The sequence below is a fragment of the Miniopterus natalensis genome, chromosome 15 (assembly GCF_054644295.1).
Source record: "Miniopterus natalensis isolate mMinNat1 chromosome 15, mMinNat1.hap1, whole genome shotgun sequence".
NCBI classification, from domain to species: Eukaryota; Metazoa; Chordata; class Mammalia; order Chiroptera; family Miniopteridae; genus Miniopterus; species Miniopterus natalensis.
The window spans coordinates 7,113,810-7,140,995 of NC_142095.1; the positions used below are offsets into that span (position 1 = coordinate 7,113,810).

The 27,186-nt window shown below is 49.4% G+C and overlaps 1 protein-coding gene across 1 annotated transcript in view; it reads left to right on the forward strand.

Annotated features, from left to right (window-relative positions):
- Positions 1-27,186, forward strand: part of ULK4 (unc-51 like kinase 4) — a 177,535-nt gene that overhangs the window by 131,826 nt on the left and 18,523 nt on the right. The window contains exon 35 of the mRNA XM_016196088.2: positions 4,456-4,641. Coding sequence (XP_016051574.2) covers positions 4,456-4,641 — 186 coding nt within the window. The remainder of the gene's footprint in view (positions 1-4,455; positions 4,642-27,186) is intronic.

A 27,186-nucleotide genomic window follows, 5' to 3' on the forward strand; every position in this document is an offset into this window, starting at 1 on the left:
CCGGTTTGAAGGGTAAATGCAAGGATTCCATTGGTTGCTATCAAAAGAAGGAACCTTGTCATAAAAAAGGGTGTCAGATACCTGGATTGTCACAATGTGATATTTTGCATCTACAAGATCTGTCATTAAAATAGTGCAGGACTAAGTGGTTTTACATGTGAGTTCTAAATTTTCAAAGACTAGACAACTATTTAAACACATCAGAGAACAGAAAAAGATAGAAAGCTCATCGTCATGAAGCTATAGTAAGTCTAAAGCCATTACCTACTTTAAAATAATATGGAACAATTGACGATCACTTTTACTTATGAATATAGGCAGGAAATTAAAAAAAAAAGTAAATCAACTCTAGTAATACATTAAAGGACCGATGTGACTCCTAGGGTTTGACCCAGGAATTTAGGAATAGGTCAGGCACTGGAGAAGTGTAATTTAATACTTTTAAGAAATTGAAGGAGTAAAAACACAGTCATAATAATGCTAAAAGTTCCACTGGCCATTCTTAATTTTTTAAAACTTCATTTACGATAGAGTGAATCTTCCAAACCTTTGAAAGTTATTCCCTAGAAATGAATAGTAAACATTTAAAATAAACACTGAAAGCATTTTTACTAAAATGGAGAAAAGAGGACTCCCTTCTGCTACCACTAACGTCAGCTACAATGGGTGGTGGTATGTTATAGATAATGCTGTAAGGTAAGAAAAAAATTAAGTCTAAAAATGATCACTACTCGCACTTGATAAAATTTTCATATCTAGATAAGAGATTAAAATGAAAAAATTGTTGGCCCTGGCCAGTTTGGCTCAGTGGTCAGAGAGTTGGCCTGTGGACTGAAGGGTCCTGGGTTCGATAGTGGCTAAAGGCACATACCTTGGTTGCAGGTTCACCCTGGTCATGGCACGTGCGGGAGGCTACCAATCGATGTTTCTTTCTCACATCAATGTGTCTCTCCCCCTCCAGCCCCCAGCCAAAAAGCAACGGAAAAAATATCCTCACATGAGGATTAAAAAAAGAACTTGTTGAAAGTAAAAAGCAAATTTCAGTAAGTTCGTCACATATAATACACAGAAACCAATAGGTTTTTGTTTTTTTTTTATACTGGCATTAATCTGATAGAAATAGAAACGGGGGGGGGGATCCTTTTATAGACGTGACTAAAGCCACGCCGTAAAAAAGGACCAAACCTAACGGTAACAGGAAGATGCGAGTCATGATGGTAACTGTCAAACATTTTGAAAGACGTCAAGGGTGACCTCAGTAAATGGAGGGACGTGCCAGGGGCCTGCGGGTGGTGAGACTTAAAAGTACAGATTCCTCCCGAATTAATACTCGGATTAAAAGCAGGTTTTATTGTCCCATCCGCACTTTCTTAGTTCATTTAAATGATCGTATAGATTTGCCCAGAGGCTCCTGAGCGGGAAGGGCCTCTCTCCACTGTCCTTCATCCCGCACTCACTCCTTCTCACAAGCTGCCTTTAAAGGAAAATCTGGAACTCAGGAAGGCACAGACTTGTGACTGTGGGGACGAAGGGAAGTAGGAGTAATACAGGAAAAGTCCAGCATTTCTGGAGGCCAGAGGGAAGCCGCAGAAGGATCCCACAGGCAGAGGCGGCCGGGCCCCAAACACCAGTTGGGCCACTGTCAGAGTCTGTAAGGAACAGCTCAGCTCTTCTGCAGCTTCCACACGCAGAAGACCCAGTAGCCTTGTATGTGCCCCCAAAACGATGCCAGGGCTTTTCTCTAAAGAGTTGGAGGCTGAGGAGAAAACACCACCCCGGAGGAGCATTCCTGAATTTTCGGAGGAGGGGGTGGTGGAAGCGAGGGTGAGGCTGCCCCAAGGGAAGCTGCCCAAAAGCTGCACCCGAGCAGGGGGCTGGGCTGCCCCCCCCCCCCCCCCAAGGAACGCTCAGCTCCTTGCTCTCTGCGATGTCCACCCTCGGAGGATCTCCAGACGGGCGTGGTTAGCCGTGACCTGTCCCCTGAACTCCACGCCGTGGCCCTTAGCTGTGAGGTCGCCCTGCCGACAGCTGAGCCGGCGGTGGCCTGAGCGCGAGATCTGCCCGAGCGCCTGCAGGCTGTCCTCTTGCCGCCCTCCGGCCTCGGACTGTCCCCTAGAGGCAGCGAGAACCAGCCGGGGGAGGGTTTGAGCAGGAAGCGACAGCATCTGATGGAAGTTTTCCGAAAGGATCCCCGGGGCTCCTGTGTGGAGGGAAGAGAGGTGGTGAGGGGCGCAGGGGGAGGCAGAGTGGAACTTCGGGGGCTTCTCGGGTGGCCGTCTCCAGCGTCGCCCTCTCATCCGACGGCAACAGGCTCGGCCGAATGTCCCGGCGGAAAGCCCGAGCAAGGGCAGGCCCAGCTCTCGCGCAAACCCGGCGGCCTAGCAGCGCTGCCGCGTGGCCCCCGCCCCGGCTCCCGCAGCTCCGCCTCAGCCTTCTGTACTCGCTGGCTGTGGTTCCCGTGCGTGATCTTTACACACGAGCTGGGCTGTCCCGCCCTGTAGTGGCTGACAGGAAAGCGGGAAGCTTGTGATGGAAGCCGGGGCAGTGCAGGGAGCCCGGAAGCCAAGGCTGATTTCACCTGCCTGTGACTTTCAGCTTGTTTTCAGGTTTTTCTTTTTTCTAAACCCTGGCACTCTGGTCCGTGATTTATAGACTTACAGCTAAGTCGGCAGTGGCCGCGGCAAGGTTTCTTCCCTCTGAGTTTCCACGTTAGCAACGTCACGTGCCTGGGGGTCAGAGGCGCCGTCGAGCATCCAGGGAGAGGGGCAGTGTCAGGGCTGCGGGCAGCCGTGTTTCCGTGGGCGATGTCACCTGGAATTGCTGCCACTCATCCGCTTGATACTTTCTGCTGCGTCTTCAGCTGGCTTGGGCAGGAGTGACTGATATATTAAAATGCAGAGGAGCAAGGCTTGATGGCCTGTTGTGAATTCTCGTTAAAGATGTCCTAACAACACAGGGCGGTCATTTCTCAGGCGCTCTCAGCATAAAAAGGGTGGAAAAGAATGTATTATTAAGTGGTGGGGGTTTTTTCTTGGTTAATATATTCTCTTCTCTGTCATTAAATATTCCTGTATAATTTCTGAGAAAACACTGCACCAGGCAATTTGACAAAAATGAAATGTAAAAGGAGAAAGATTTTAAAACGCATTGTATTGTGTAGATTGAACAAAGGAAAGTAAACAGAGTACAAATGTGACTTTAAATTGTTTTAAGACAGTTTTTAAAATTCAGCTATGAGTTTACTTTGAGATATTTCCAAGTTGTAGGAGTATAAATGTGTGTTTATGACCTCATCTTGCCCACAAAACACTGGATTTGGTTATAATAAGAATGTTTACAATAAAGTTAGGGTTGACAGATAAAATACAAGATGTCAAATGGACATACTTACCCTAAAAAGATTCATCATTTATCTGAAATTCAGACTTAATTAGATGCCCCCCACCCCCAGTCTAGCAATCCCATAGAAAAGGGAAAACTCAAGTAAGTCAGTGAAGATAGGATAGGGTGAGGTTCAGTATAAATGTGGAGTCTAATATAATTATGAAAGTAGGGCCGTGGTTTTGGCCTTGAGAGTCCTGGCTGCTGGACAGAAATGGACATAGAATCAGATGATGTACATCACCCAGAAAGTGGGGCATGTGGAGGGGAGACAGTGACTTGGGGCAAGCAACATGTTCCAGTTTTGGGGTCTGACAGGACACTTTTTCATGGTCTCCATTAAAGGGACCCTTGGAGATAGGGGTGGTGGTGGTGGCAATATCTGTCTTTGAGCATTTTATGAACTACACAGTCCTTCAAAGAGAAGTTTGTTAATTTAGATGAAGCCCATTTTACCTCCCCCCCCCTTGTACATTGTATTTTTGCAGTTATAGCTAAGAAATCTTTCCTCGCCCAAGGTCAAGAAGGTTTGCCTGCGTTTGCTCTGAGAAGTTTCAGATTTTATACTTATGTCTATCAACCACTTTTTAAAAACCTTTTAATTACATACAAAAACAATGCTTTCTCCCCCCCATTTTGTCAATAATGATTTGGACAAGGATAAGCTCTAAGTGCTCCTTACTATTGCCTAGGAAGTGAATTTTTCTAAACAAGTTAATAGTAAGCGAGACTATAAGGGACATGCCTCAGAAAATTCATACTGTGTTCACACTCATAGATACTCACACTCACACACGAATATATGTATATAAAACCTCTGTTGGTCCTCTGCTTGTTTACTGTGGAGTAAAGAAAGGACTGTAGGACTTTCTCCTGATTTTGTGCTGTTAACTTTCTTTGAGTTACTGTAGGAATTTTGAAAAAGATCCATTAAAAAAAAAAAGCACCAATGAATTAGTCAAACCTTGTGCTCAGACTGACGTTTTCCCCGTTAGGCACATTTTCCTGTAGTTCTCGAGGGCCGCCGGCACCGTCTTTGTCAGAGCTTAAGTCGTCCCATATGTTCGTTTTCAGCTTCCTGCCGAGGACCCTGAAGTTTTTGAGGTTTCATCCAAGTGTCTGTCTATACTGGTCCAGCTCTACGGAGGAGAAAACCCAGACAGCCTGTCTCCTGAAAATGCGGAGAACTTCGCTCACTTACTGACATCCAAGGAGGACCCGAAGGAGCAGAAGCTTCTGCTGAGGATTCTCCGGAGGCTGGTGAGTCCGCCAGGAGGCCGGCGGGCAGGGAGAGCTCGTCTTCACCTTGTTTCGGTAAAAGGGCTCCCGGTCCCCTCTCCCACTGTCCCCTCTCCCACGGTCGCCTGTAGTCACCGTGTGCCAGGTTCTGCCTGCGGTATCTTCTCCGAACGCTTGGCGAGCTGGAGAACATCGCGCTCCCGCCCCTTGATACGTGGGTGTGAACTGACTAACAGGGTCGATGTTTCCCCTTGGCCGCTGTAATCAGAATCAGGAAGTTTAACCTGACACAATTATTTTACTCACCTGCCCTCCGTGTTCCAGTTCTGTCAACTGCGCCGATCGTGCCCTTTGTAGCTTTTGTCTTCCGGCGGAGGACCCAGGCCAGGGTCACGTATTTCAGTAGACGTGTCTCCAGTTTGGAAGAGTCCTACAACCTTTGCTTGTCTTTCATCACATCTTGAAGAACTCGGGCTGGGTATTTTGTAGAATTGCTGTCAGTCTGTGTCTGTCTGATGTTGTCTGTCAGGTGCAGGAAAACTCCAGAAGGGATATTGCCTTTCTCGAGTCAGCACATCTAGAGGCTCGTGATGTCTGTTTGCCCCTCACTGGTAATGTGAATTTCGATCACCCTTAAATCCATGTGTACTTAATAATTTTAAATGTGTCATAGTTGCAAAGTGGAGACTTTCTAACTCTCAGTACTCTACAGAAATGCTTCCGCTTTTGTCCCGTTTACTTTATTTTTATAAACTATGTATAGCTGATGTTGATTCGAAGGTACTTTTGAGGACCGACTTACTTCCTTTTCGCAGTAAATCTTATCCTTCTGGGCTTGGAGGCCTTTCTCTGCAGTCGCTGTTGTTGACGATAATGAAGGAGGGGGTCCTGTGGTCTGGCTAACGTGCTGGTTTGTCAGTCTGTTGGCTTCTAGATACAGTCATCCAGAGGAGGCCTTGGGCAAGTGGAGCTCTGGATGTGCCAGGGGGTTGTACTCAGGATAACTTCTGTGCCGATTTGACAAATAGACGGCAGCGGCAGCTCATGGCCCAGTTAAATCTACATGGTGGATTATGGGTGACAGAACTAGGAGTGAGGCACAGAGATTTACCCTCCTCACAGCTACATTGTGCTTTTATACAGCCGGGTCCCTCCACCCCCAACAAGACTTGCCTCTCAGCAGAGCCATTGCCTGAGAAACAGAGGGTTGGCATGGTCTAGGTGACTCAAAGTGTAGGGTGAATCCTTCTGGGGACAGTAGTCAGGAGGTTGTGCACCAGCCTAGCCCTAGGTGACACTGAGCCACATAGGCAGGAACTTTCAATTTTCGTAGTCTTTTCTCAGCTTGGTACTCCTGTGTCTCTAACACCTCTGGGCTTCTACAGAGTCTCCTTTTTAGCACAGGGTAGACCTTTCCAAAACTCAGCTTTTCCAGTAGAGATAAAATGTTTTCTTTAGCATTATAATTTTTTTCAAATAAAAAAGCTGAGTCAACATGAAGACAAGTACTAGGGAATCTAATAGCACAAGTGGTATGTAGATGTGACGAAACTGTGAATTTGGTAGAAAATGACAAAGCTTGGGAAATACTGATCTAATACCTGATATGATTATTTTTGTAGAGACCCACCGCCTCTTCTTCGAAATGTTTAGAACCAGATTTGTCTGGGAATTCGTGATTTTCCAATCTTTTTGATGCTTACACTACATGTGATTCGACCCCCATGCAGGTGGAGGCCTTGGGGCAGTGCCCTGTTGAGCATGGTAATATTTCTGCAGCAAAACGTGTGACTGTCACAGCAAGTGGGTAGATAGAGACTCTCCATGGCCCCCTGGGGGCTCAGGTCAGGTTTGCCACCAAATACGTCTGTGATCCAAACTTATGGGAAAAAGTTTGAGTTTCAGAGCTTTTCAGAATTGCGGGTAGGAGATTGTGGACCAGTCTTTGGAAATAAATTACACCATTTTCTAAAACACTGGTCAAATTAATCATGCAACAAACACATTAGATCCCAGCGTGGTCAGAGTAACCAGACTACACCATCTTTTAGTTTATTTTACTGCCTGAAATGATTCCTTCTAGTGTCTGACCTGCCCCATAAAGGACCAGGTAGAAAAATGGGATCTTAGTGACTTTGTACCTGTTTATGGAAAAACAAGTAGTTTCTGGTGCTGCTTGTCTTTCTTTTGAGATTGTGGTAAAAATACATATAAGATTTACCATTTTACCCACTTTTCATTGTACAGTTGGGGGCATTAACCTTGTGCAACCATGGCCACCGTCCAGGCACAGAACTCGCGCATCCCTAGTGCAACTCTACCCTTTAAGCAATAACTGGTCCTCCCCTTCTCCCCCCAGCCCCTGGTAACCACCATTCTTGAAATACCTGTTTCAAGTCCCGATTTTGTGACAGTTTCTTTCTAGAACCACAGTGTTGGCTAACAGATGAAAGAAGTAGGATGTTTACCTTGTGCTAGCGGAGCTGGGCGATGTTCTGCCCCAGGGTGGTCTTCCTTAGTGTGTATTTAGAACATCCCGAGAATTTAATTGTCCTTTGTCATGTACCAGGAAGTTGGGAGGCCCTATAACTACAGCTTGTGTTCTCGCTTTAACAATGTGCCGGAAATCCTGCAAGGTGCTCCCCCCCCCCCTCCCCGAAACTCACCGTCGTGGGCGTTTTCCTGGAGCGGTGAGCAGGGATCAGCTCCCTGCCCTTCAGCTGAAGCTGGCTTGCTGAGCCACCGCACCGGCCACACAGAGGCCTCCACCGACGTGACCTGGGGAACTGGCTTAGGCACATACCCCTGGCGACTCCGAAAGCAGACAGGTGGTCCACGGGAGGTGATGGTAACCAGCTGGTGTCGCCGATTCCCGCCTCCCAGTGCGGCAGGGCTGCGGTCCAGGTCGCTCTCAGAAGATGAAGCATGAAGGATTATTCTGAACATCCAGCCCCTGGAGACCCTCGCCCCGTGGGCTCCCAGCAAGTCTCGCTGTGCTCACAACCCCTTCTCTTTCAGACACTCATGCAGGTCCCCTGGTCCTTCTCTTCCCACCGGGAGAACGGAGATGCTCTGTCGCTGGGTTTCTTCGGGCGAAGACGAGCCTTCAGAGAGCAAATGGGGTAGCTGGGCGCTGGGCAGCCACTCTGTGTCAGACGGAGGGCGAGGCTGGATTCGGGATCTTTCTCGCTTTCTGTTGGACGTGTTGTGTTTGAGGTGCCGTGCCGGTCGGACCTCCTAGATGGCTGTCGCATGTACAGCTCTGGAATCCCAAGTCTGAGAGGCCTGGCCCCGAATGCGGAGATGCCCGTCGGACCTCCTAGATGGCTGTCGCATGTACAGCTCTGGAATCCCAAGTCCGAGAGGCCTGGCCCCGAATGCGGAGATGCCCGTCGGACCTCCTAGATGGCTGTCACATGTACAGCTCTGGAATCCCAAGTCTGAGAGGCCTGGCTGGGAGAGCGGAGCTGTGGGAAGTGGCAATTGGAACGTGGGCTGCTTGACTTGGATTCTGGAGGGCGGCCAGTTGATGGTAATGACCAGGTCTAGGGTAAGACCCCAGAAGTGAGTGTCTGAAGAGTGGCTGTCACCGGAGGAGAAATGAAAGTACTGCTAGAAGGACCCTCTCAGTGGACATGGGTATTAGCAACTGTTGGTGAAGACCAGGGGAGTGAGCCGGGAGCCGAGGGCTGCGCAGAGAACTGCAGCAGGGAAGAGCAGCAGGTGCTGTTCTCTTGGTGCCGAGGAACCAGGTCTCATCAACATCTCAGGGAGTCAAGCCAGAGACATCCTAGACCATCCTGGGGATGCACACAGGATCGTTGTTGATCCACCATAACTTTTTCTGTTTCAGGGACTGGCTTTTTCCAACACCATTGCTAAAGGAAATATAGTTTGAAAGTATTGCTCAGAATTATTTCCTGCAGCCTCCTGCTTTTCCACTGTCATGACCCTCCTTGAAGGAAATAATGATTGGACTATCATTTCAAGTGACTTGGAATTCCAGAACTGTGGATGCGACAGCCAACTGGGCTCCCTTCCCGATTTACACACACAACGTATTTATCCCTTCTTCAGAGGAGGTCTCACAGCACCTTTTTTTTTTCAAGAGAATAAACACTTTTATTCACTATAAATGGGTGGTACTTGCTTTCTTTCTATGAAATACCCTTAGAAACTATAGATTTTGCTAATTGAGTGTCCAAAATATTTGGTTTTTAAGTACCACAAAAGTTTTGATGCCACTTTTTAAATTTTTTATTCCTTCATTATTATGTTAAGAAACGAAGCCTATTTATAAACTCCACATGGACCCTTTGGTAATGGTTATGAGCAGGTTTTAATGAAATTTGAGAGTGTCTCTAGAGATCACAGATACTGGGGCCTTTAACATTGAGCGTTGCTTAGCAACCTGGAAGTCATTACATTTCCAGGCTCTGTAATAACATGATATACTTTTCTTTGCCAGTCCCTGATGAAAATGTAATGGAAGTAATCCCTTTCTAAAGGTTGCACTCTACGAGGGGGTGGCAAAATAGATTTTTTCCCCCTTCATTTCACGGTCTGGGCTGGTTTTAATTCAGTGCACAAGTATTGTTTTCTGAAGGTTGTATGTGACAGATGAAATATATTCTAAGATGATATTCTTAAAAGACAGGCCTACTGTTCTGAAATAATGATTAGATACCATAGAAATTGTGAGCATACCTCCGTGTACCTCCACCATGTCGAAAAGACTAGATTTGTTAGTTGACCAACAGTTTATGCAAGAATGTCTGCTTGTTCCTAGTTTATCCTGTCCAGGTGTTTGCAGGTGTTAGATGTTTTAAGAGTGTACTAAAATTATATGCTTTAGACTAATAGGCACAAAGCCAGTCTATGTTAGCAAAAAGTTTGATTTATTGACTATTTTTGGAAAGGTATTTGAGTAATTTTTCTAAAGCAGTATTTTCTTAAATAATAAAAGTAATACGAATTTGTACATGAAGTTCATAGCAACATTGTTCATAATAGCCAAAAAAGTGGAAACACCCCAAATGTGCATCAACTGGTGAATGGAAAAATAGAATGTGGTATATCCATGCAATGAAATATTATACAGCCATAAAAAAGAATGAAGAACTGACAAATGCTACAGCATCGATGAACTTTGAGAGCGTTATATTAGGTGAAAGAAGCCAGACACAAACACACGTACCTCATGATTCCATTTATAACAACTATTAAAATAGACAAATTTAGAGACAGAGTAGTGGTTGCCAGGGGGTGGGGGTGGGGAGTGAGAGTGACCGTTAATGGACTCAGGGTTTTTTGGTGATGATCAGAGTATCCTAAAACTGATTGTAGTGATGCTTACACACCTTTGTGAATATACTAAAAACCATGGAATTGTACACTTTAAAATGGTGAATTTTATGTGTGTGAATTTGTTATAAAAAAATTACAGCATCAGAAAACCCCCAGGAATATACAGTCATCCTTAAACTATCATCCCATGTGTTGCTATAGTTAACATTTTGTTTTACTTCTAGACAGACACATGGCATATATGTGTTATATACACATGCGCGTAAACACAGACACATGTATTGCCATTTATATCTAAATGAATTGAGATTTTAAACCATGATGGTGAAAAGTTCATGTCTTTACCTTGATTGCCTCCCCAAATTCCACTGAAATGGCCAAAATAAGTATAAAAATAAGTGGCAGTGCACAGTCTCACTGAAAACAGGAAAGGTCTCAGTACTAGATGCCTAGTTTTGGAAATGTCCAGAAGACGCAATTAGTTTAAGAGACCCGACCGTAGGCAAAGAAGCAGGCACACTGAGATGCTATGGAAGAATCCCAGGCTCAAGGACAGCAGGGGCTCAGAGGAAGGGCCCGGGCCCATCCCTGCTCAGCACAGGATCTTCCCCACGGGGCCTCACGGTGGGCAGAGAGTTGCTGAATTCTGCTCTGGGCTGCCCAGAGTGGCCCCCCAGAGCGACTGTCCCACCACCAAAGTGGATGCTCAGCCTCTGGTCCCTGTTCATCCTCTGAATTTAAGTCTTTATTTCTCCTTCACTTCTCACTCACCCCAGGGCAAGGCTGCCCACAGCTCTCAGCAGCATCCACTCGAGAGGAGGTTCCCCAAGGAAACCAAAGTGAGATCTTCAATGTCCCCGAGCTAGCTCATTGGGCCGCCAGTACTCACTCATTATAGGTCTTCATCTATGGAGATGAGCAGACAAAAACCACTGGACATTTGAGGACAGCCTGTAGTCCAAGAGTGGCCACCGTTGAACTGGAAACACCAATAGCCACAGGAAAACAGAAGAAACAGGGCTTTAAAATGAATTCTAATTATCTTCACAAAGACTTGAAAGATTATTACATTCATAAAACAGAGCATGACTTTCAAATTTAAAACTCAGTAGAGGGATTCAATAACAGATTAAACCCTGACAAAAACCAAGTGAATTATTTATAAAACCAACTTGAAAAGTTCTTCCTGAACACAGCGAGAGAAATGTTAAGAATTGTGGCAGATCCAGAAAACCCAACCGCACCCTGCATACTGCGCACATCTTTCCTGCTCGCCTCTGCAAGAATCCAGAGCCCTGAAGCCAGATTTATTGGAGCCACAGTCCGATGTTGGGGGCACCCCTGGGCCAGCTGCCTCTGTTACCGCTCCCCCGGCCCAGGGATCTGCCTCACTGTGTCTCGTTCAGGATTGTTCAGCGCAGCCAACAGAGCAGCTCATGACTTATACATGAAGCTAGGTGATCCCATCTGGCCTCTCAAGGTCTCGACCCTTCCATGGCCCTTTCTGCTGCCAGCACATAATCCTTAGCCCCTGGGGAGCCAGAGGCCTGCTGCCAATTACTGTGGGCATCTCTGTGTGCCCCCCAAGGAGCTCCTTGTGACTTGTTAGGCTTAATTGCCTGGCCATAGAGAGCTGGAGCCTCTGGAATGGTCCCCTCCGTGGCCCAGGGCATGCCGAGGATGGGCAGCATGGCTTGGAGGCCTGCAGTGAGGGGTGCGCAGGCCCGCTGCCTCCATTACCCCTACAAAGGCTGAGGAGGGCCAGGCCGCACCGCAGGGCCACCACTGCAGTGAGTGGCTCTGGACACAGCATCACTGCACAGCAACTCCCCAGAACAGGGCAGCCAGAGCGGGGCCCAGGTCACCTGCTTCCGGGACTTTCTGAGCGCTGAGCCGGCGTCAGTGATCTGAGCTGGAATGTTCTTTGTGGACAAGCGCTCCTCCCAGGGCCGTTCTGCTTGTTGCCACCAACTGTTCATCAGATGACGCTAAAGGCTGGAAACAGCCCTCTTCAGAGTCCCTCTTTTGACCACCGTCTCAGTAATGGAAGAGCCAGCAGGTCTTGAGTGCTTTTTCAGTGGGGGCTGTCACTCAGCGGGGTCATGGACCTGGGTCACGTAGAGCAGGAGATAGTAATGCCCCCGTTTGCCCCAGCTGAGGAAACCGAGGCTCCGGAAGCCAGATGAGTGAGTGGTGGAGCCAGGATTTGAACTCAGATATTTTACCCTAATATTTTAACCATCATGAATAGTGTATATCAGATTTACCCCCCCCCCCCCCCCCCCCCGCTGTCCTCTGCCTCGGGTGCCGCGCCCTCTGCTTCTGCACCAGGCCCATCTCCTTCCTCTTGCCCAGGGACAGCCCTGCAGCATCACTCTCCTTGCTCTCTCCTGCGTCATCGATGTTCCCCTCAGCTGGGTCATTCTCATCAGGGTGCCATATGCTGTGATATCACCCATCTTTCAAAAGGAGAAGAAAAACCCTCTACCTACATTTCTGTCTAGTCTGTCCCATTTCTCTGTTCTCACCCCCAAAAAACTCCTCGGGATCCAACTAGTCCTGCTGGAACAACTCCTATGACATGGGCTCCAGCACCCTGTCAGTGGTTGTACAAGGATGCCTGGGACGGGAAGGGACCTACATTCTGCTGGTTCCTCACACCCCAGATTTCTGCTTGCTTCCCACCATCACAGCCTTGGCTCTGTTTTCTCTTCACGCCCAAAGCCTGAGCCTCAAGTTCTACTTCCCCAAGGGTGGGGAGGGGTGTTTCCAGCCTCATTCCACCTTGCACCCCACTTCCCAGGCTGCCTCCTCCCTTCAGCTCTTGTCCCTTCTGCCTTGTCTCCTACCTTGTCACTTGAAGCTACTCTTGGGGGCTGTGCCTGGTTTCACTTGGCCTTCACCCTGCCCCTTCTTCCTGGTGGGCCAGCTAGACCAGAGGAACATTTGTTTTCCTTAGAGAGCAAAATTAAATCTTTTTTTTTATACTTTCTGGTTGTGTAGGTAACATGAACCTTTAGCAAAAATGATTTCGGCATTACAAAAAATGACTGAGAAAGTTAAAATTCCAGAACAAGCCCTAGCCGGCGTGGCTCAGCTGGTTGGGTGTCGTCCCATGCTCTGAAAGGTGGCTGGTTTGATTCCCGGTCAGGGCACATGCCCAGTGGGAAGCGTGCAGGAGGCAGCCCATCGATATTTCTCTCTCCCATCAATGTATCGCTCTCTCCCTTCCTCTCTCTCTAAAAATCAGTAAAATGAAAAAAATCCCAGAACAAGGATTCCTACTACCCCCCCTTTCCCCCGCTGCCTTTCTGCACCGGTTCGCATGGCGTGGAGTTTTAGATCTGGTCCATCTGTGGTTAACACATAGTAAGGATGCATCATTTCTGGCCCTATGATTTGGAATCTCATCACACCCTCAGACCTCATGGGTGGTTGCATCAGGAGAGAACGGTCAGAATTGCTGAGGATTCAGAGAGCAGAGGGACTGTCAAGACGAAGGGCAGGAGTTGACACACCTGACGATAGCAAATCACATGCCTTCCTGGCCAGGCAGCTTCGGGTCTTGCCTGTGTGGCTGACATAGCCCAGTGGCTGTCGGGTCTCAATCTCATATTAACAGGACCTGATGGTTTCTGAGTGATTCTCTTTCCTTTGCGGAAAAACACGTAGAGTCACAGCAGAGCTGATGAGTAGCTTTGGCACAGAGAACATGAGGGGACAGGGTCCCTCCATGGTGGCCTTCCCATAAGGAAACCAATTTAACAGTGGGGGCCATGACCTATTTTTTCATCTCACCAAGGTAAAAACAATTAACAACTTAAATTACCTGTAAGGAAAATGTACTTGATACTCAAATGTAATACCCAGGTGTTTATCTAGCCGAGGCTGAGGGATGTCCTCGGGGCTGGAAATGCGGTTTGCATCAAGTATCTGTTCCTGAGTTTTCTCTTTTGGATTTGATGGCATTTTAAGCTAGCTGTTTCATTTCAGCGTCCCCGGAAATGAAATAAACAAAGTGTGAAATACGAGACAGTGCTAGTTAAACATTTACGCCAGCCCTACCCTGTCATTCCTCAAAACTATTAAAATGCAATGTTTTTATATGAAATCATTATAAATTTATGACAAGTCTAATCTGGGCTGACGCGCGGACTGTGAGGCATTGTGAATTCCGGGTGGCAGATGCTTTCTCTGAGCGCCGGCGCGGCGTGATTAGTTCCTGTGATGAAGTGTGGGAAAGTATCTTCCAGTTTGCATAAAACACGAGTGCTGATCATACAGTTTGATTCGAGACCTTCTGCGGTATTTTTGCCAACCAGTGATCTTGACAGTCAGCTCTCTCACAGTAAGGGAGTGCTGATGGTGTGATTAGGAATGCCGCCCTGAAGACTTCCTACCCCCAAATCTCTATTAAGAACGTACCCACCGAGAGGATGATGCTCAGAAGAGCCCCGTCTTCAAGACGGGTGTGGTAATTGGCCCGTAAGCTGAGGTTGGGTTCTGCAGGGCGCATGCTCAGCCCAAGGGCATCCTTGGGTTTGGAGACTGGGATTCGACCCGGGATTGGATCTCCCTTCCCAGGGCAAGTCTTCGATGTGGGGGGGTACTGAAAGCTACCATTCTGGGATGATTGAGAACTAGGGATGCCTTTCCACCTCAGAGTGTCTCCCTGAAATTCATCAACGGTCCCTAAAATTCCCCCGACTAGTGCGCTCTCCTCTGGGAATACGCCCTCGTTTGTAGGCAGACACTCTCGGGAAGATGATGTCTTTATCCTGAGCACGGCTGGTTCCTGGGCAAAGGTGAGTTCCTGAGCCGCTCTCGGATGGGGTCAAGAGAGCTGAGAGCGCCCCTTCGAGAACGTTGTGCACGATGGGAACTCATTAGTGCTCTGATGCGAGTGTTGGGGGATGAGAGAGAAGAGCACCCAGGTCCCTGGGGGGAGGGGGACCCATAAGGTCGGCGTGGGGTCCGTGAGCCATTCTGGATTTTCACGGTGCAGCGGAGGCCGGTGTTTACCTGGAGGACTGCACAGTAGTTCTCATCTGCAGTTACGTGTGTCTGTGATGAGTACAGATACGGAAAACAAGTTATATCCAATAAACATAGCTTCCATACCCAGTAAACAGGAACAGGGCATGCCTGGACCTGGCCAAGTGGGAGTGCTCGGTCTCAGAGCCTGAGCCGTTCACTGAGCTTCCAGGACCTTTCATAGGCTGGCCTCCGTCAAGCTGCCTGGTCCCTAACTTAGAAAGAGCAAGTGCAACAAAGAGTGTCCTGCTGTTGCACTATTCACCTCACAGAGCTCCCAGTCTAATGGGCGAGAGGCACGTTACCACACAGTGTTTGTAATAGACAAAAAGGAGAATTACCTGCAAGCATGGTGTATAAATGACATACACGGCTGAAAACCATTCTCCGTTGAAATCGCTGAGACAGCCAGAGACGCTGGGTTTGTAATAGATGTAAAACCTACGAAAATGGCAGGCAGTGCAGCTGGGGAAAGGAGACGCCCCTGCCAGGTCACTCAGGCCTTCAACCTCAAGTTCCGGGTGCCTTCAGGGCTGAAGGGAGGGGGGCAGTGTGGGGTGTGACCCTCACCGTTCCCTGTGGCTGGAGCATTTATGGGGTGGGGAATCAGTTTGCCCCCAAACTGGATGGTAACGGGAGCCAAATCCGAGGATGCTGTAGCTGAGAAGGGTGAGGCCACAGCCAGACACTGTGGGAACAGTCTGGAGACACCCCCTCCTCCCCACGGGAGCAGCGTTTGTGAATCTTCTTTTCATTAGGCACCCAAAGGGACCTTTCCAGACATCTTTTCTAATTGCTTCTTCCCATAAAATTTTAATACACTGATACCCTGCGTCTGTGTCTGCACTGCAGTCCTTTGGGGACCATTGCAGCATTGACGGTTCACTCCCGCTCCCTCTCCCGGAGCCGGTTCTCACCCCCTGGGAGCAATCTCACCCCGCTGAGAATGAATGCGTGTCCTGGAAGGTGACCTGGGAAGGAAGGGGGTGCAGAGCCTCTCCCCTGTGATCAGTAGTCACTGGAGGATGCTGAACACAGCACACTGAAAGGAACACCTGGAAATGTGGCTGGAGGTTCACAGGCAGCAGGGTTTCTATGTGAAGAACTGGCTCCGTCTGAAAAGGCAGAAACCTGGATTTGTCCCCAGGGGAAGCCTTACCTTTGAGGGGCCGGTAGGGCTCTGCAGCAGCAGCTTGAATGAGGAGAGAAAGAGGGAAGCAGCGCCCTGTCAGGGGCCGTCCACTCCGGGTGCCAGGAGTGCCTACCTCCTAATTATTTCAGAGCTGGCAATTAGGCCACTTTTCTTCAGCTACAACCGGATGAAATTTCTCATGTGTTTCCCGGGAAATTCCTAGTGTGTTTCCGTGGGGTTTCAGTCCCAGGGCTCCTGGTTTGACTGTGTGAAGAAAGACAGGTCCTCAGTCTCTCCCTCTACAGGCTCCTGCACGGGCCCGTGCCAGCAACCCCACGGACGTATGTTCCGCCCTGGTGAGTTGTCTTAGGAGAGCTGAGACTCGACCCCCAGCTTCTGAAGGGGCCTGTCGGGTGGAGACACAGGAGGTCAAGTTCTCAACTGCCCAGAAGCTCGCTGGCTTTCCAGAGAGCAGTCTCAGGTGGGGTGTGTCCTCTGCAGTGCCGAGCCCTCCCGTTTAGAGCGAAAAGGAGGCATTAGTTACCATCCGACACACGTAGGAGTTTTGTTTTGTTTTTTGCAACACGAATGAGGAAAATGTTCCATCACAAGGTCCTACAGTTCCTGTCACTGATGCTCCGAGAAATCCTGAGCTCTTTTATTTCTGTTTTGTTTTATGTTTTTTGTCTGTTTTGTTAATCCTTCCTGAGGATATTTTTTTCCTTTGACTTTTAGAGAGAGAGAGAAAAGGGGGAGAGAGAGAGAGAGAGAAACATCAGTGTGAGAGAGAGACATCGATTGGTTGCCTCCCACTGGGGATTGAACTTGCAACCCAGGTACGTGCCCTTGACCAGGAATCCAAACCTCGGCCCTTTGGTGCGCGGGCTCACGCTCTAACCACCGGGCCACACCAGCCAGGGTGAGATCCTGAGCTCTTTGTCATGAGCTTTCCTTCTGGAAGAGGCGGGAGCAGGTGCCTGTGAACCTCGGTGCGCTGGAGGGGGAGGCCCTGCAGCCTCATCTCCGAAGGACAAAGCCTCGCTAACTTCTCTGCGAGAGAAAGTCTGCTCACATCTTCCAACACCACCCAGCTCTTTTGAGGGCTCCTCCTGCCCAGAGAGTTGAAAGTGGAAATTCGAGTTTCTGGGTCTTTTCTGATGACTGAGGCAGCCCCGGCGAGGCAGATCGCACCAAACACAAAGACACTTCTTGAAAGATGCAGTAGAGAGTGAGCCACGATTCACTGCAAAGACTGCTAGTGGCTTCTGGAGTTGCCTGACGCAAGCCTAGCTTAGGTTACTATTAAAACACACACCTGGGCCCGGCCAGGGTGGCTCAGTGGGAGCGTCGACCCATGAACCAGGAGGTCACAGTTCAATTCCCAGTCAGGGCACATGCCCGGGTTGTGGGCTCGATCCCCAGCAGGGGGCGTGCAGGAGGCAGCCGATCAGTGACTCTCTCATCATTGATGTTTCTATCTCTCTCTCCCCCTCCCTCCCTCTCCCTTCCTCTATCTTAAATCAATAAAAACATATTTTAAACATATTTATAAAAAAAAAAAAAAATACCTGGTGCCCTGGCTGCTGCTGTGGCTCAGTCGATTGGGGCATCGACCCATACGCCAGAAGGTGACAGGTTTGATTCCTGCTCAGGGCACATACCCAGGTTGCTGGTTCGATCCCCAGTCGGGGCATGTGTGGGAGGCAACGAGATACTTCTCTCTCTCTCCCTTCCTCTCTCTAAAATCAATAAAAAAAAACACAAAACACACACCTGGCTATCAGACGCCATGCCATCATTTGAGTTTCTTACTGAAGCTAAATAACAGCAAGCCTTCAAAAGAAAGTTTATTTTTAATTTGGATTACCTTTTTGGTTCATACACATAAGAAGCACATAAAGAGGATAGTGAAAGATATGTAATTCTCCGTAAAGATTATTTCTCCATTGTGTTTATGTTAAGGAAATAAACTTCTATGAAATGTAATCGGTCATATGAACAGTTTGCACTTCTGTTCCTGCACGCTGTTCTGGAGACGGGGTTTATAATTTTTATTCTTACAAAGGCCCGTGACCTAAAGCAAAAACCCAAGAAAAACAAAGTAAGAAACAAGATCAAGACCACACCGCCCGTCTGCCGGGGAGAGACAGCCACGTTAGAATTTCATAAAACGATCCCTCCAACTTACACCTCTGTTACCTTCTTAGGTTAAGTACGAGAATGCTAAGTACGATGAATAGTCAGTTCGCATAAAATATGGAAAAGATCTGTTTGTGAAGGAATGACTTTCGCAAATCACATTCATCACACATGGTATTAAATTCTAAAATATATACTTGTGCCTGGAAATGGACCCGTGAAATAGCTTAGGGAATTTATGTCCGTATTAATAAAGGCAGGATGGATAAAATAATCTACGTCTTATTTTTCAAAAAGATATGTGTGGCCTTGACAGGGCGCCGTGGTGATATTTCCTTCACTTTACAGAGGAACAGAATTACATGAAGAAAAATCATGCCGTTTGGTTGATAGCGTGGGCCCTGCGTTTCATCGTGAGACCCCTCCGAGGAGCAGCTCACGTGCCTCCCACGTGTGCCCAGAGCTTGGGGGGTATCCGTTTATGTCATACTTGATGATGAGCCGAGGGCGGAAAGGACCCCGCTTCAGTCTGACCCTGACTTTCCATTTCCCAGAGTTCACTTCCCCACGGGGGCAGGACTTGAGAAGGTGGTGGTGCTTGTTAATACTACTAGTGACACGACTAGTAATACTGCCATCGCTGCTGGTAAGACTGCCATCTCTACTCCGACACCGCTTCCACCGCTAACGGGCCCTCGCCCGCCCCCGCAGATGCTGGGTGCTGGTGAGTGGGCGTTTCCCTGCCGGCCCGGGAGCCGCAGGCACAGGGCGGGAGGTGGGGTCTGGCTTAAGGCATCGCCAGTCCTGTGGACGTAGTGGGCAGCTCTCAGGAACCACAGCACCCCACAACCCCAGACCCCCAGACCCCCCCCAGGCCTGGGCCTGCGGGCGTTGGTTTGGCCTGGCGGCCGCACTCATAACCTAGCTAAACCCCAACCTCTCCGGACGGGCTCTTTCCGGTCAGGTTGGAAGAAGAAAAAGAGCAGAAACAAAACCCTTCCTGTCGTTGGTAATTTGAAGAGTGAGCCTTAGAAACTCAATCAAACATCAAACAATCCTTACACAGTAGAAATAATATATCCTTTCCGTCCAAATTAAAACGCACGCTCCCGGCGATTTAATTATGCAAATGTGGTATAAGCAGGGCGCAAAGCCGGGCGGGAGGGAGGGAGATGGATAAGCCGACGCTCTCGGTGACATTTCCTCTCTGATTCCCTCCTTTGGTGAACATCATGCAGATTGCCATGCGCCGCCTAGGTGGCTATGTTACTACTTTGTGATAAGCGCCTGGACAGGTTCATGCGAGTACTATGACCGCTGTGGAGAGGACGGCAGCCCGCTGCCCTCGCGTGGTGGGCAGCAGGGCTCCGGGTCCTAAGTCCGGGGGGCACAGCGCTGGGCTCCGGCAGGCAGGGCGCTCCTCCCGCCGCCCCGAGCGTCCCGCTCCCGAGTCTGGCTCCCGCCGCTGCTCGAAGGGCGGCCCACGGCGGGGCTGGGAGAGCGGGCGTAGGTCGCGTTGTCCCCACCGCGCCAGGGTTGCCGCGTTCCCCGGGCTCGATCCCGTCAGGAGCCGTCTTGGGGTGACTCCTTCAGAGGCAGGGCCTGAGACAAGGACTTGAAGTAGTGTATTGAGGGGGTGGGAGATGCAGGACGGGAGGGGAGAAAGCCACGCAAGAGTAGGATCTTCGTCTTGTGGAGGATCCCTGGCTTCGCCCTGGTTCCACAGGGGACACCGGGTGTACGTTACGCCTCTGGAGTTTGTCCCCACTCGAGACCAGGGACTGGCTCTCTTACGTGGCCCTCCAGGCAGTCACTGGCAGGAGCCGTCCGTGGGACCTCAGTCCCCAGGCACTCACAGCTGGAGTCGGGCAGAGCGGCTGGGAGGCCAAGAGCAGTCTGTACAGAGCGCTGGCCCGTGCCTGTGATGGGGACACAGACCTGGGGATAAAGACGGGGTTGGGGGGGGTTGGGCAGAGCACTGGCGTGTCCACCAGCACCTCACCCCAGTCCCTGCCCACAACACTGGGGTTTTTCCCTAGTGGTTTCCACTCCGTCAGATCACACTGGCGTTTTAACAGCGGCCTTCAGGGCTCTAACCAGCGGGCGGGCAGTGGGGGTGTTCGCAGCAAGGCCAGTGAGGGAGGCGTGTGAGCGACGGCCGCTCCCAGGCAGGGCTCGCTGATGACGGGCGGCCCGCGGGATCCGAAGTTAAGGCCGGGCTGCTCTCGGCCCCTGGGAATGTCCTTCTGCAGCCCAGCACTGCTGCGGCCACGCAACCCGGGTGCGCCAGGGCGCCCAGGGCTGGACCTCGAGCAGCAGAGTCTGCAGGGGGCCCTCCTGCGTGTCCCCAGCCCCGAGCCACACAGTCAGGGGAAGGAAATGGGATGCTGGGTGCCGGGTGCCCTCGTGTCGAGGCACTCAGAGAAACTGGAGCCCCAAAGACTTTCTCCCTTATTTACCCCCCCCCCTTTCAAAGGAGGAGTCCCTCTGAAGGCGCTCTCTGCAGAGCAGAAACGCTATTTTGAAGGTGAACATAAAAGCTCCCTTGGCAAAGAAATTGCTTTGTTCCATTTGAGAACCTCTCTGCCTTTGAGAGAAGAGAGGGTTGGGCTCGGGGAACTTGATTAGCTCTCATCTCATCTTTCCCTCTGGTTTTCAGAGATGAGCCTGGGCAGAAAGGCTCGCAGTTCTCCCCGGGCTCTCCGGGCCCCCTAATCACAGAGCTTCAAGGGCCCCCTAATCACAGAGCTGCCTGAGATCTGGGGTTTCTTAGGAAGGCAGACCCGCCGAGGGCCGAGCCCGGAGCCCGGAGCCCGGAGCCCGGAGCCCGGAGCCCATGCACTGGGAGAGGAGCCAGATCTGGACAGAATGTCTGTGGCTTGTTCTGCCGCTAAATGGCTTTGAAAATTCCAGCTTATGAAAGGACGGCAGCACCTCACATGTAAACTGTAAAGTGAGGTGCAGTTTTAGTTGGTGGTGGCAATGGGGGTGAATTCTGGGTCTCAGGCTCAGAGCTGTGCGCGCATGTACGTGCTTGTATCTGTGTACACGTGAGCGTGTGTGCGTGTGCACATTTGCTTTCTCCAATCTTAGCAAGAGTGGTTGCCCCTCAGGCAGCAGCCCTCCCCCCACCTCGCCCTCAGAGCGGGGGAAGTAAGGAGCCCCCCCAGACGGGTCCTCCCCGACAGCAGCAGCGACGGGGGGGTGACAGTGACGCTTCCTCCCGAGCCTCAGCCTACACAAGGAGTCTCTCAAAACCATGTCATTTTTTTTTTTTTACCAAAACTTAACTTATTTTTAAGTACATATAGTAAATATATACTGTGTGGTAGTACTTTAGAACCCAGAAATGTAAAATTCAAAATAAAAATAAAATTACCATTAGAACTTTGAGCAGTAAGACGTAGATTTGAGACCCGGCTTTGCTGCTGCCTCGTTTGGCCTTGGGTGCCCCTCTGTGAACTGGGCCTGAGGCCTAAGTCGAAGGACCTTGTGACAGGCCAGTCATACGGTGGTTTGGAGCTGCAGGCGCCCCCACCGTGTTTTAGGGATGAGGGAGCGGAGCTCCGGCTTGGTTCGGACTCCCCCATGGTCCTCCATCAAGGTCAGGACGACAGGCGGGCAACCCCCAGCTTTCCGTACGTGTGTCGACAGATGGCAGGGGTGGCACGGGCTCCCAGGCTGCCCTGAGGCCCGGTTCTGCCTGGTACCACCCAAGGCCAGGCTCTGTAATGCAGACGCTGGGGCCCTACCCGAGGGAGCTGGTGGCTTGGCCAAAGCAGGGACAGACCACAGGCCCTTGTACAGGGGAGTGGGTGGGGACTTGGGGGCGAGACGACAGTTTCTCCTGCAACTTTGGGTGAGCCCAGGCCTGCCTGCACCAGCCAGTTCTCTCCTTCACCTTCAGCGTGTTGACGTCTCCTGGAGAGCTGGTGAGGAGAAACGGCCGTCTCTGCGTGTGCAGAGGTGACATGGGACAGGATTCCGCAGGGCACTTCTCTGATGGCTTTTTCCTTCCCGAGCTGGACCCCAGAAACACTGGAGAAGGTTCAGAAGGGGCTAGAAGATTACCCACCGTCACTGTCTGTAACATTTTCTTACGTGCTTTAAACTGAGCTCCAGGACCCGTTACTGGGTGTTGCTTTCTAGAGCTTCATGGAGTGTTTTTGTTTGTATACAAAACGTTTTCCTTCGCGGGCCCCCCTGGGTGCGTTATTGCGGTGGTTTCCCTGCTGAGAGTACTGGGGTGCTTCCTGCCGGGAGTGCCTGAGGCTGGCACTCAGCTTGTTGCTGGGGTGGTGAACTGAGCCCTGGGTGTCCCCCACTTGCCCTCCCCCGGCCTGGTCGCAGGACAAGCTGAGCGAGTCTGGGTGGAGGAGGGACTGTGCTCTTCAGGGCCAAGGCTGTGTATGCGGTCAGCTGACAGCCGGTTCCTTCGCCCCTCCTTCCCTCTGTCTGTCTGTCTATCTCCGGTTCCGTCTCCCACCCCGGGAAAGCCTTGTTCTAGAACAGGCCAGGGTCTTCCCTGTTTTCAGGGGGAGCATTCTTTACAAGGATGCAGAACGTTTTTTATCTGGGTCACGTCATGTTGAGGTGCACCTTTCCATTTTTTTATATTCCCTTACAGCCTTGGGATGGACACTTTTTAAATATCTAAAAGAAGAGATAGTTGGAGATGAGAATGCTGGTGATACTCAAAGACCAAGCCCATCCTTTCCTCTGTCCCCATGCTTCTGATACCCAGGTCTCGATGTTCCTTCTGCCTCCAGGACACGTCGGTTTTGTGACCACCAGTCTCCGTGGCCTAGGTTGGCGTCACGTGCAGTGCTCTCTAGCAGAACTGCTCTTTGCTTCCACACATCACAGGCCGTCATTTTCTTACATCTTGTGTCATTAGTGGCTGTGACTTTTTTGCAAGAGGGAAAAAATCTCATTTTATCTTACTATTTCTTGTATTTTTAGTCTGTCCCCAAGAAACATCAGTTACCACCAAGATATATTTTACTTATTTCCAACCCCATGAAAGTTGATAATAGGAAGATATTCTTACCTAACTAGGAACTTATTAAATAAATGGAAATAGAAATTGATGAATCTTCGAAGTTGCTGGTGATTTCTACCATCAGTCGGTGAGCCCCGGGTCCTGAGGTCTGATTCTCTACCCTCAGACCACCTTACTAAGAAGTTAACCAGCGCGAAATGGCCTTGCTTAGTCCCTAACTCAAATCAAGCTAATTTAAAACGCCGTTCTCAATGAGAGTACTTAATACTGTGGTTTCCCGAGTTAATTATCTGTTCTGCTTGTCTTGCAAAGAGCCCTCTTATAAAGAAGGGATCTTGTGCGATTGTTAGGAACACCTTTTAAAAGTCCATTTAGAGTTGTCAAACTTTTGTTTCTCTCATTTGTGTCACTGACCGTTTTGGATATTTATTTACCTGTGCTGGCCCTTCACCCTCGCCTCTTTACTCTTCCACCCTGCACTAGATGGATTCTCTGTCCCTAGGAAACGGGCCGTCACTTTGACTGTCCTTTCCCCTCTGGCCATGACGTTCAGAGCCCTGTTCAGCTTTCCTTCCCCACTTAGCTTCCTTGGCTCTACTCCTTCAAAGGATGAATTAAAACTTAAGTCAATTACACATGAAACTTTCTTTAAAAAAAAACTATTTGTAGTTCATTTTTTTCCGTGAGCATTGAGATAGTCATAGTTGATGTACACATTCAGATGTCTTTCTTTAGGCAGTAAGCTCCAGAGACCCACAACTTTTTCGTTACTCAAATGGCCTGTAGCCACATAGGGGGCTTCCCGCTGCCCCACTGGAGAGTGTGTGGAAGTGGGGAGCTGGGGGTGCACAGCAAAGAGAGAAGCACCTGCAGAGCCCTCATCGGTGTCGCTCCCCGTGGCTCACTGTCACATGTATTTAGGGACAAGCATGATGCCTCCAAAGATGCTTAAAGTAGGTGTTCTGATTTCTTAAAATGTATCTATATCTGTATATATTTATTTATATTAATATATTTTCATGGTCTAAATAGAAAGACAGTTCATAAAAAATCCTCCAGTGTCATCACAGAGGTCCAGAAATTTAGAGCTGGAAGGAACATAGGATCTCCGGTGGGACCCCCTCTCTCTGCAGCCAAGGCTTGGGGTCCCCATCATGATGGGGAAACAAAGAACCGAGGGGCCAGCCGAACCCTGAGAGACTTGACAGGCCTCCTCCATCTGAGAGGAGATGCGGCAGCCTCTCCACCCAGCTCACAGAAATGATTTTAGCAAAGATTTTTGCAGGTTAAGCCCTCTCCAGTGTGCAGCCCCTCTCACAAACCTCCACGCTCAGCCCTCTTCCCATCACCATGGCAACATACTTCTCCTCTTGAACGACTGGAGGGGAGGAAGCAATTCTGCAGACGTGACCTCCTCCTACCCTCAGTTTTGCCTGTGTGTGGGTTTGTTTTTTTCTTGGTTGTCCCATCCTGTGAACTTTTTGGTCTCCTCTCAGGATCTGAGCATCTTATAATAAATAGGACCTGGTGTTAAAATAGGGAAGCCAGGCCTGGAGGCTTTAACCACGTGGCACCCAGATCAGTGGTTCCCGCGTGTCAGCCCACAGCGCAGCTGCTTCAGAGTCAGTTAGGCCTGGCCCAGACCAGCGGGATCAGTCTCTAATCACAGTGCCCAGGAATCGGAGTTCTGCAACCCCAGGCCACGGACTGGGTGCTGCCAGGTGTGCCGACCGTGGTTGGTTTCATACCGTCCCTGTCCTGAGCCACCAGCACCCGACCCTGTCTGTGTGCCCTGCACCCCAAATAGGTGAAAAGTCAAACAGCTCACTCAAGCCTTGCCCACATCGTGCAGGGGAACCACAGCAACTGTTTAGACAAAGAAAAATGAAGATTATCCCAAGACGGCACTACCCTTAGCCACCCTGAGGTAAGACAGGAGAGGCTGGCGGATTTAAAAATACCCCACTCAGGCAAAGAAACAGTAATGCAGGCCGAGGTGCGTGTGAAGCGCCTCTGGTTTTGGCTCTTACTCCAGGCGGATGCCCTGGATGGGTCCCCTGTTCTGCTTGTGTGTCCAGCTGGTCGGCACTGAGTTTTTCGAGATTTCTGGTGCGTCTCCATCAAAGGGATGTGGAAGGATCACAGACACGAGCGGGACCCGCGAAGCACCAGTTCCCCTCTGTGAATGCGGGTCGGCGAGGCTGTGCGCCCCGTTGGGTTTTGCTGTTGTCACGTTAATGCCCGTAGGTCTCACTGCTGATGAGTTTGCAGTCTTGAGCCCTCGCTCCTGGGCGGGCTGGCGGGACAGTGGGAGAGCTAGACCCAACCCAGCTGTGGGTCAGCCCCTAAGGACCCCGGGGGAGCTTCGCCTGAGGAAGTGGGAGAGAGTGAGCGGTGGCCGGCCTTGGGAAGTGGCCAGAAGTGCTCAGAATGTCAGATCGCTTATAAAACTCATAAAAAGAAGTCGGTTTGAGGTCAGCTTCCCTGGGAAAGCAAAATCACTCTCTGGACACGGGGGATTAGGTAAACTGGCAGAGCTGGCGGAATGGAACAAGCAAGAGATGGGCCTGTGGGGATTAGGCACGGGCCGTGCGTCCTTGCGCTGGCCGATCCCGATGGCTCTGGCGAGCGAGTCCAGAAAGCTCGAGAGCAGGGTTGTAAAACCCGTGACAGGAAACAGCTCTTAGCTCCAGGGAGAAGCCATCAGCTGCCTAGAGAGGAGCCCCTGGGGCTGCGCCGTGAGGCCAGTCAGTGTGATCCTCTGAGACACCTTCGTGCTCACGCAGGTTGGGGGGCTTTAATTTTGCTGCTGTGTCTCAGTAATCCGGCACATTCCTGTGCTTTCTATTCCCAGTTGCTAGACCCTTCCTCAAATCTAGCATGTTCTTTCAATAGACACCCTTTCTTCTGAAGAGCTTTACTCTTTCATTCAAATGGTTTTAAACCCTGAACTGTGTAAACAAAGGTGTTGATTGCTGCATTGTGTTAGTGAGAGCTTGGGAAGCAGCCTAACTGTTCATCAGGAGGGGACCTATTATGTAAATGTTGGTCCATCTATATAATGGAATACAATTTAGTTATGTAAAATAATGAGGTAGAACTAAATATATTGATAGGAAAAGATGTTATGGTATCAGGTTGTATAACTGTACTTAGAAATATTAAATACATAAGACTATGTAAGTTTAGAAAAGAGTGTATTAAAAATAGGCCTCAGACCATTAGTGGTGTGTCCCTCTGCTGGTGAAAGTTATAGAGAAGATTTTCTTATCTGTGTATATATATATTGATCTGTAGCAACTGTTTTTTTTTTTGTTGTTGTTGTTTTTTTACAGTAAGAATGCATTTATTTATTTATTTTTTTAGAATTTAGATTTCTTTAAAAACCCATGGAAAGAAAAAATCACCAGAGGCACCAGGTACTATGATTTCCCTAAACGGAATTCACTGCTCTTCAGACTGAGCCAAGATGTTTGGAAAACCTGAAAAACCAGAGGTTTCTAAGTAGCCAAAGTAGCCAGTAGATGTTCCTTATAATCCTTTGTTTAAGAATTTGAATTGTTGGTACATCCAGCAGCTGGGAAGGATCTCAGAGGCACTGTGTTAAATGAAGGGAGCCAGCCTCATAGGTTACATACAGCATGATTCCATTTATCTGACAGTCTCAGAATGAAACAAAACTACAGTGATGGAGAGACCAGTGCTTACCAGAGGCTGGGAAAAGGGGAATGGAAAGGCATTTTTATTTATTTTTATTTTTGGTGATGGAATCATCCTGTATCCTGACTCTGATAGTGGTGAACATGCTATTAACATGCCAAAATTCATAGAATAATGCACAGAAAAGTCTATTTTACTACAAATTAATTAAAAATAAAATTAAAGCCAAAAAATAAAAAGGGATAGGGAGCCAGGGAAGATTGTGTGTCTGACACACACATAGGAACGTGGC